Source organism: Streptopelia decaocto (genome assembly GCF_964273445.1).
Source record: "Streptopelia decaocto genome assembly, chromosome: 22".
In the NCBI taxonomy this organism is placed as follows: domain Eukaryota; kingdom Metazoa; phylum Chordata; class Aves; order Columbiformes; family Columbidae; genus Streptopelia; species Streptopelia decaocto.
This window is the reverse complement of record NC_138677.1, coordinates 1957008-1966486: the sequence shown is the minus strand read 5'-3', so window position 1 is coordinate 1966486 and position 9479 is coordinate 1957008. Positions and strand designations below refer to the sequence as shown.

The following is a 9479-nucleotide window of genomic DNA, read 5'->3' as shown; positions in this document are numbered from 1 at the left end:
CATGTCCCTGAGGGGATGTGCTCAGAGGGGCCCAGGATACAAATCCATCTCTCAGACCACATCAAAGAGGTGATGTACCTCCCTGCCCTGCAGACATGGAGGCAGCTGACACACATCCCAGGAGGCTAAGGGAGTGCCTTCAGCAGGCAAGCTTCCTGGGATAGAGTCTCCCTACCCATGGCGAGTCACACTCTTATTTTTAGATTGGCTGTGTGTCAGGCTTTTGGTGTGAGGTCAAGCCAGGAGTGCATGCTGTCTGTACAGCCATGTCCCACTCAGGGCTACAGTCCATGTGGCCAGGCCAGCTCCATCCCAGCCCCAGGAAAATCATCTGTGAGCACCGGGCTGTACCTCAGTCCACAGCTGCAGGCAGCGCCAATGGCCATCATCCTCAACATGATCTTCTTGCCGTCACTTCCACAGTTCAGAGGGCCCACAGGACATTGTGCATTGGATAAATTTCTCTGGCTGGTGAGTGTCAAAAGTGTGCAGCCAAAGTGCATCATGGTGTGTAGAGAATGAGAGGAACAGGGCACTCTCCCAAATGCCAAAACACCTCTCATGTTGTGAGGAGGTACCCGACTCCACAGGGACTGTTGAGGAAACGCGATGTATGGGCAGGCAACATTCTCATTCTATAAGCCTGCTTATGACATGGTTAAGAACCCCCACAGATTGCCATGAAAGGGGGCAACTTTCCCGAACAAATTGACACAAAGAGGAGAGGAATTCACTGGTGGCAGCTTATGTGAACCTTCATGTAAACTAATCAGATTTTCACAGTCCCATGCCCTCTGCCTACATAGTCACTCCAGCACTTGGAGCCTATGTTCTTCCGCCCCTGATTTTTTCCTATCAGGGAAATCTTTCTGCCTTTAACCTTGATACTTGAAAGGAACCTCTGAGACCTACTGGTCATGACAGAAATGAGGAAATGAAATGGCAGCATTGGCAGAAACAAAACTGAATCTGTACCATTACGTAGGATACTTTGCTTTGGAGGTGAGTCGGTTGGAAAATTACTGCCCACGTGCAGTGACTGTGGGCCTGGGGCAGTGCAGGAGTAGTATAAGAGCCCTTCTCCTCGCTCTCTCATCTACTCCTCTCATCTCCATCTCCTTGGGAACAAGGTGAGTGGGAAGCTCTTTCTCCTTTCCCTCATCCTCTTCTGCCTCTAGTTTTGTCAGCCCCTTCCTGCTCCTTTGTTTTATGCTGGTCTAGGGCATTCTTCTTTGGGGTGACAAAAGGGGTCAAACAGTGTTGGATGATGAGATGATGGGAGTTTGCTGAAGTAAGTGATGGGCTATGCAAGAGTTGCCCTGAGCTCCATTTCTCTTGGCAGAGAGTTCTGGGTTGAAGGGAAGAAGAAACCTGTGGGTCTCTGTACATAGCCTCCAGCTCTTACATCCATCTTGGCTTGGCTTAGTTTTTTTCCCATGTGGTAGGGTGACAGGCTTGTGCTCTGCAACCCCTCACGCTCTGCCTCCCCCTGTCCTCTCTCCAAGGTGCAGCTCCAACCACAAGACATGTCCTGCTACAACCCGTGCCTGCCCTGCCAGCCCTGCGGCCCAACCCCGCTGGCCAACAGCTGCAATGAGCCCTGTGTCCAGCAGTGCCAGGACTCCAGAGTTGTCATCCAGCCCTCCCCCGTGGTGGTGACCCTGCCCGGCCCCATCCTCAGCTCCTTCCCGCAGAACACCGCCGTGGGATCCTCCACCTCCGCTGCCGTTGGCAGCATCCTCAGCTCTCAGGGAGTGCCCATCAGCTCCGGGGGCTTTGGTCTCTCTGGCTTGGGCAGCGGCATCTGTGGCACGAGGAGGCGTTTCCCCTGCTAAAGCTGCTGGTGATGGCCCTGGGGAAGGAATCCGGGGACAGAGCATTGGGTTGTTGTTTTCAGAGGGGCTGAGCAACCCCAGCACCCCTTGTAAGAGGATGGTGCCAGCCTGGGCTCTCAGAAAGCACAGCCCATACCGACTTTCCCTTCTTCCAGTGTCTCCTCTCTCTCTTGTGTCCTTGTTTTCTTGTTCTCCCCTGGGCTTTGAGCCCCACAAAGCCACCCCAGGGTGAACTAGGTGTCCCTGTTCTCTCCGTGCGATGGGCAAATAGAACCCTGGTGGGCTGTTCAACACAGCCATGAGGCACAGACTCTCATCTGACTCTGAATCTCCCTGCACTCAAAGCAACCTTGTTTCCATCTTTTTACTCATTAAAGTTCTTCATCTGAGTCCATGTCTCTGTCATTCTTTCCCCTCAAGATGCTCTCCCAAGGCAGCTGGGAGACAATGTTGCTCAGGATTTGAGAGGGTATTGTTGTGGATGGTGTTGCACTGACTGTTAACACAGGTTTCTTTGGGGATGCTTAGTCATGCTCTAGGTTGTACTCTTCTTTATAAACTTCATTGCCAATATGAGACTAGACAGAAATATCCAATGCAGTTCAATGACCATAGTTTCTCCAGAGACTTAATTATGTCTCCTACAAAAGTCTTTCACAATCCATGCTCAGAAAGCCTCATTTCCTCAGCTTCTCCTCCCAAATCACATAAACTAGACCCCTCTCATTCCTGGCCCCACTCTGTTGAGCTTACTCCTCTTGGTCAAGGTCTTTCATTGAGTCACAGAATCACTAGGTTGGAAAAGGCCTTTAAAATCATTGAGTCCAACCATTAGCCTACCTCTAAGTAGCTTTAAACTGTGTCCCTAATCACCACATCTATATGTCTTTTAAACCCCTCCAGGAATGGTGACGCCACCACTTCCCTGGGCAGCCTGTTCCAATGCCTGACAACCCTTTCCATGAAGAATTTTTTCCTAATATCCAATCTAAACCTCAGCTGGGGAAACCTGAGGCCATACCTTCTTGTCCTATTACTTGCTGCTTAGGAGAAGAGAGGAACAACCTCCATGCTACAATCTCCTTTCAGGCAGTTCAGAGATCAGAAGGTCTCCCCTGAGCCTCCAGTTCTCCAGGCTGAACCCCCCAGGTCCCTCAGCTGCTCCCATCACACTTGTTCCCAGCTCCGTTCCCTTCTCTGAACTCAGTTTAGCACCTCAAGGCCTTTCTTGGCATGAAGGTCCCAAACTGACCCCAGGATTTGAGAGGTGGCCTCACCAGTGCCAAGTACAGGTGGAAGGTCACTGTCATGGTCCTACTGGCCACACTAATGCTGATATAAGCCAGGATACTGATTATCTTCTTGATCACCTGGACACAGTGGCCAGCTGTTTTCCAACACCCTAAGGTCCTTTTCTGCCAGCCAGCTTTCCAGTCACTGTTTCCCGAGACTGTAGCATTGCATGAGGTTGCTGCAGGACCCAGCACTAGGACTTGTTAACCTCGTATAAATTACCTCAGTCCAGCAATCCAGATGGTCCAGATTCCTTTGTAGAACTTTTCTACCCTCAAGCAGATCAACAGTCCCACCCAAGTTGGTGTCATCTGCAAACCTGCTGAGGGTGCACTCAATCCCCTCATCCCTATAATGGATAAAGGTATTAAACAGAACTAGCCCAAATACAGAGCCCTGGGCAACAATAGTCATCACTGACCACCAACTGATTTGGCTCCATTCACCAAAACTCTTTTGGCCTGGTCAACCGGACAGTTTTTTACTCAGTGGAGAGTGCATGTATCCAAGCCATGAGTAACCCACTTCTCCAGGAAAATGCTGTGGCAAAGAAGTGTCATAGGCTTTACTGAAGTCCAGCTAAACAACATCCACAGCCTTTCCCTCTTCTGCTAAGTGGAAGTCAGGTCGTAGAAGGAGATCAGGCTAGTCAAGCATGACCCACCTTTCATAAACCCATGGTGACTGGGCCTGATCACCCAGTTGTCCTGGACATGCTGTGTCATGGCACTTAGGGTGATCTACTCCCATCCTTCCCTGCCACTGAGGTCAGACAGACAGGCCTGTTGTTCCATGGATTCTCCCTCTGCCCTTGTTGTAGATGCGTTTTGCTTGCATTAGAGCCCCAAACTCAACACAATGTTCTAGATGTCACCAGGTGAGTGTCAGCAGAGTGGCATCATCATTCCCACCGATCTCCTGGCTATGGTTCTGCTCATATAGCCCAGGATGTTGATGAGAGTCCTTAGTGTCTGGGAACAGTGCTGGGAGTCTTACCCTCACACTTGACAGTACATACCTCCAGACACTAGAATTGATTGTGTCTTTTCTCCTGTTAACTTCCCAGTCCCTGGCAAGGGATCTCAGTTGTTGGGCTTCCTTACCTTCCAATTCCTAACTGTTTGCCTTACTCTTCCTGCAGGCTTCCCAGTTTTCTGATTAGACTCTTCCTTGTTCTCACTCCTTTATGAATCAATGATAAGGAGCCGTTCACCTCCTTTTCCACTAATTCTTTTTGACTACTGAGGAGATTACTGCAGGTGGTGTTTGGGTCCCTGTCTCATCAATGGTGACCTCACATGTGGTTTTGATCTTTGCCTCAACTATCTTGTTCTCAGATGTAGTTCAGATGCCTGGCTCAAGCATGCATTCTATGTCTTTACCACGGTCTTTTGACAGTACCGAATGGTGGCTCAACAGACAGAGGTCAAGATCCAGTAGAGTGGAAAAGCTGTCACCCAAGAACTGGCCAACTCAGGGCATGTTTCACCGTTGCAACACACAAAAGTTTTCTCCTCTCATGCCAGCATGACACCAGACTCCACAAACCTCACATTAAGCAAATAGTGTTAATTAATAGCAGTAAACATGTCACGTAATGGTGAGCAAGGACCTCAGGGGCCTGCACAACAAAACACGCCACACAAGTCCTGCTGGGAAGAGGGAGGTGAATTTCCTCATCCACTCCACTAGACAGCTCCCCCAGCACTGTAAGGGCCCCAATGCCAGGACAAAGCACAGAGTACTTGGTCCTATGAACATGTTCCCAACCTTAGCAAAATTAACAGATAAGCAGTGCAGCGAGTACATTCCCTACACTGCATAGAGGCCTGTCAATTAGTAACTACTGCAGCTATAGCCTGCTCAATTCAAAACTGCTGTTGTCTCAAGCCCCATGTTAAGCACCAAAAAGACTGGGGTGAGGTGACCTTGTCTGGTCACCAGATGTCCACCAAGATGCTCTATCACATCCACCTCCTCAGCAAGACACGGAGAAAAGAAGATTACAGAGTTGGGATATAGGTTGGGATATAGGTTGAGATATATGCAGTTCAAGCAAGAAATGCAGAAGCCATGTGCAGAGGCAAAGCAAAGCAAAAAGATTTCTTCTGTGCTTTCCATCATAAGGTGATTTTCTGCCAATTCCTGCAAAGCAGAGCCAGCGTACTTGTAGTGGATGCTTTGGAAAATGAATGGGTATATATTGAATGGCCCTTCCACATCCTCCTTATTTGTCTTATATTTCTCGCTGAGCACAATGTCATGTGGTATGGAATGTCCCTTTGGTCACTCTGAGTCAGCTGTACTGGAGATGTCCTGCCTACGTCCCCTCCCAGGCTCTTGACTAACCCCACCCTACCAGCCTTTTGGAGTGTGGTTGGAGAGACAAGACTTGCTGCAAAAGCTTTGCTCAGCAAAAGACAAAATGCAGATGTACTGTCATCAGAACCATTTTAGTTATAAGTGCAAAGTACAACACTCTGTAGGGTGTTATGGGGAAAGATAATTCCACCCCAGTCAGACCCAACACAATGTTTTAGCAACCATTGCACAACCATCCTGAAGACAACCCTCCCAGAATAATGCGTGAATGACATCTTTCTCCCTGGGCACCTTGGGAAAGCGTCTGCAAGGGAAAGGATGACACAGAGACATGGTCTGAGATGCAGCAGAACTTTAATGAGGCAGAAGAGGAAAACAGGTTGTTCTCAGTGGAGATCTTGGAGTAGGGAGCACCAACTCAGACAGGAACCTATACGCTATGCCTGTAGAAGATATTCAACGAGATGTCCGTCTTCCTGTCTTACAGTTGCGAGAGGACCATCAGGTCCTTCACAGGCTTTCCTTCTGAGGCTCACAGTGCAGGGCAGCATAAGAGAACAAGGACACAAGAGGAACAGGAGACACTGGAAGAGGGGAAAGGAGGCATGGGTCATGTTCTCTGAGAGCCCAGGCTGACCCCATCCTTTTGCAAAGGGTGCTGGGGTTGCTCAACCCCTCTGAAACCAACAACTCAATGCTCTGTCCCCAGTCCAGTACCATCTTGTGGGTTTTTGGGGGCCTTCCCCAGGGCCATCACCAGCAGCTTTAGCAGGGGAAATGCCTCCTCGTGCCGCAGATGCCGCTGCCCAAGCCAGAGAGACCAAAGCCCCCGGAGTTGATGGGCACTCCCTGAGAGCTGAGAATGCTGCCAACGGCAGCGGAGGTGGAGGATCCCACGGCGGTGTTCTGCGGGAAGGAGCTGAGGATGGGGCCGGGCAGGGTCACCACCACGGGGGAGGGCTGGATGACAACTCTGGAGTCCTGGCACTGCTGGACACAGGGCTCATTGCAGCTGTTGGCCAGCGGGGTTGGGCCACAGGGCTGGCAGGGCAGGCACTGGTTGTAGCAGGACATGTCTTGTGGCTGGAGCTGCACCTGGGAGAGAGGGCAAAGGGAAGCAGAGCAGGGGAGACGGTTGAGGAGCAGCCTGTCTCTGCACTGCGAGGGAGCCAACCCAAGCCAAGATGGAAGTGAGAACTGGAAGCTGTGTAGGGCAGCCCACAGGTTTCTCCTTCCTTTCATCCCAGAATTCCCTTCCAGGAGAAATCAATCCCACACATATCCTCACATAGCTCATAGCTTAATTCAGCAAAGCCCCAGCCTCTCTCCATGCAACAGTGTCTGACCCCTTCCCTCTCCAAGGTTAGTAGCCCCATGGGCCAGCATACGACAAAGGAGCCAGAATGCGCTGAGAGAACTTGAAGAAGAAAAAGAGGGAGAAGAAGGACAGGAGAAACGGCCTCAGACTCACCTTGTTCCAAAGGAGATGGAAGTGAGAGGAGTGGATGAGAGAGTGAGGAGAAGGACCTGCTTTTATACTGCTCCTGCACAGCCCCAGGCCCACAGTCACTGCATGTGGGCAGTAATTTTCCAACAGAGTCACCTCCAAAGCAAAATATCCTACCTAATTGAAGTGGTTGGGTTTTGGTTTTGTCAATGCTGCTGTTTAATTTCCTCATTTCTGGCATGACCTTTAGGCCTTGGAGTCTCCTTTGAGGTATCAAGATGAAAGACGCACCAATTTCCCTGCTATAGACACATCAGGTGAGGCAGGAGATGGCTCCAAGTGCTGGATGGTCTGTGTAGGCAGGGGGCAGGGGTCTAGGGAAATCTGATCAGGTTTGTTTCCACATCTTGTGCAGGTGCTCATATCCTCCCCCCAATGCATTCCTCTCCTGCCTGTGTCGGTGTGTTTGGGAAAGTTGTTCCCTCTTAATGCAACCTCTGGGGGTTCTCAGCCAATGGCATCCATAGGCTTACAGAAGGAGAACATTGCCCTGCGTTTCCTGAAGAAGCCCTGTGGAGTCTGGTTGCTTTTCGCTACGTGAGGGTGTGTTGGGGCTTGGGAGAGTTCCTTGTTCCCCCTACTATCTTTACACTGTGATGGACTTTGACCGTGTTCTTTTGACTCTGATAATCATAGGCAATGTCTCAAAACGCACTGACTGTCCTGTGAACCCCTGAGCTGTGGCAATGCCATGTGGTCATGCTGACGGCACTGGTCGTTAGAGCTGCCTGCAGCTGTGCACTGAGGTACAGGCAAGTGCTTTGAGATTGCTTTCCTGGGACTGGGATGGAGCAGCCCTGGCCTTAGGGGAATTATCCCTGTGTGGGACACAGACCTGCAGACAGCACGCACTCCTGGCTTGTACTCACACCAAAAACCTGACACACAGTCAAGCCAAAATTAAGAATATGACTCGCCATGGGTAGGGAGAGTCTATCCCAGAAAGCTTGTCTGATGAAGAAATCCTCTTGTCCTCCTGGGATGCGTCCCAGCTGCCTCCATGTCTACAGGGCAGGGTAGTGCATCACCTCTTTGATGTAGTCTGAAAGCTGGTTTTGTACCCTGGGCCCTTCTGAGCACATGACAGAATCACAAGGTCCTTGACGTTGGAAGGGACCTGGGGAGAGATTGTCTAGTCCAGCCAGCCCTGCTCAAAACACAGTCAGCTTTTGAAGGATGCTCAGGGCCAAGTTCTGTCAAGCTCTAAATACCTGCAAAGATGTAGAAGTCACAACCTCTCTGTGACAACCCCAGATGGTGCTTGACCACCCTCACACTAACAAAATCTTTTCTGTTTTTTCTGTAGATCTTCCCATGTTTCAGTAATGCCTATTACTTCTTGTTCCTTCACTGGATATGAACCAGGAGCATCTGGCTCTATGTTCTTGACTCTGTCCCATCAGCTCTTTTACTCATTGCTAGGAAGTGTGTCCTGGGGACTTATGTCTTCCAGGGTGAACAACCCCAGCTCCTGCAGCCCCTCCTGCCTCAGGGGCTCCAGTCACTTCATGGACTCTCTGGCTTCTTGCTGGACTTGCACCAGTATGGCTTTGCATCTGTCATACTGGGGAGACATGAACAGGACACTCGTATGGCAGCTGTGGTCTCAGCAGTGCTGAAGCATGAAAAGGGATCATCTTTGGAAGCTCAACAAATGGGTCAATGTGAAACTCATGAGATTGAATAAGACCCAGTGCAAGGTTCTGCAAGTAGGGTGGGCCAGCCCCTGGTATCAATGCAGGCTGGGGGACCAAGGGATTCATTGTAGCCCTGTGGAGAAGGAATTGGGGGTACAGGTAGATGAAAACATGAGCCAGCAGTGTGTGCTTGCAACCCAGAAAATCAACCATAACTAGGGCTGCAAAGAAAGAAGTGTGGCCAGAGAAAGGTGATTCTGCCCTTCTAGTCTGCTTTGCTGAGGCCCACCTGCAGTGCTGCAGCCAGCTCTAGAATCCACGGTACAAGTAAGACATGGATTTGTTGAAGTGGGTCCAGAGAAGGGCAACAAAAATGATCAGACGGATGAAACATCTCTCCTATGAGGAAACGCTGAGTGTGATGGGGCTGCTCAGACTGGAGAAGAGAAGGCTCTGGGGAGAACTTACTACAGCCTGTCAATACTTAAATGGGGTTTAAAAGAAAGATGGGGACAGACATTTTAGTAGGGCCTGTTGTGATAGGACAAGGGGTGATGGTGTTAAACTAAAAGAGGATAGATTCAGACTAGATATAAGGAAGAAACTTTTTGTGATGAGGATGGTCATACACTGGCCCAGGTTGCCCAGAGAGGTGGTAGGTGTCCCATCCCTGCAAGGGGGTGTCAGTTTGGATGGGGCTTTCAGCAACCTGATCTAGTTGAAGATGTCCCTGCTCATTGCAGGGGGGTTGGGCTAGATGAGCTTTAAATGTCTCTTCCAATCCAAACTGTTCTATGATTCTATGCTTCTAACTTTCATGATCGGATAGCAATCTTCTTCCTGGATGCTAGTGGACATGATTTCGGTAAGGGTGCAGGCTGTCTG

General features: G+C 50.1%; 2 protein-coding genes across 2 annotated transcripts; one reads left to right on the top strand and one right to left on the bottom strand.

Annotated features, from left to right (window-relative positions):
* Positions 1 to 1526: 1526 nt before the first annotated feature.
* On the top strand, positions 1527 to 1835 carry LOC309449205 (feather keratin 1-like; the record flags this gene model as incomplete). The annotated part of the gene is made up of 1 exon (XM_082071170.1): positions 1527 to 1835. One exon carries the CDS (start codon positions 1527 to 1529, stop codon positions 1833 to 1835), a length of 309 nt encoding a protein of 102 aa, XP_081927296.1.
* A 4380-nt stretch (positions 1836 to 6215) lies between these two features.
* LOC309449206 (feather keratin 1-like) lies at positions 6216 to 6524 on the bottom strand (the record flags this gene model as incomplete). Its single annotated transcript, XM_082071171.1, has 1 exon — positions 6216 to 6524. The coding sequence occupies one exon, from the start codon at positions 6522 to 6524 to the stop codon at positions 6216 to 6218; it is 309 nt and encodes a 102-aa protein (XP_081927297.1).
* Positions 6525 to 9479: the final 2955 nt, after the last annotated feature.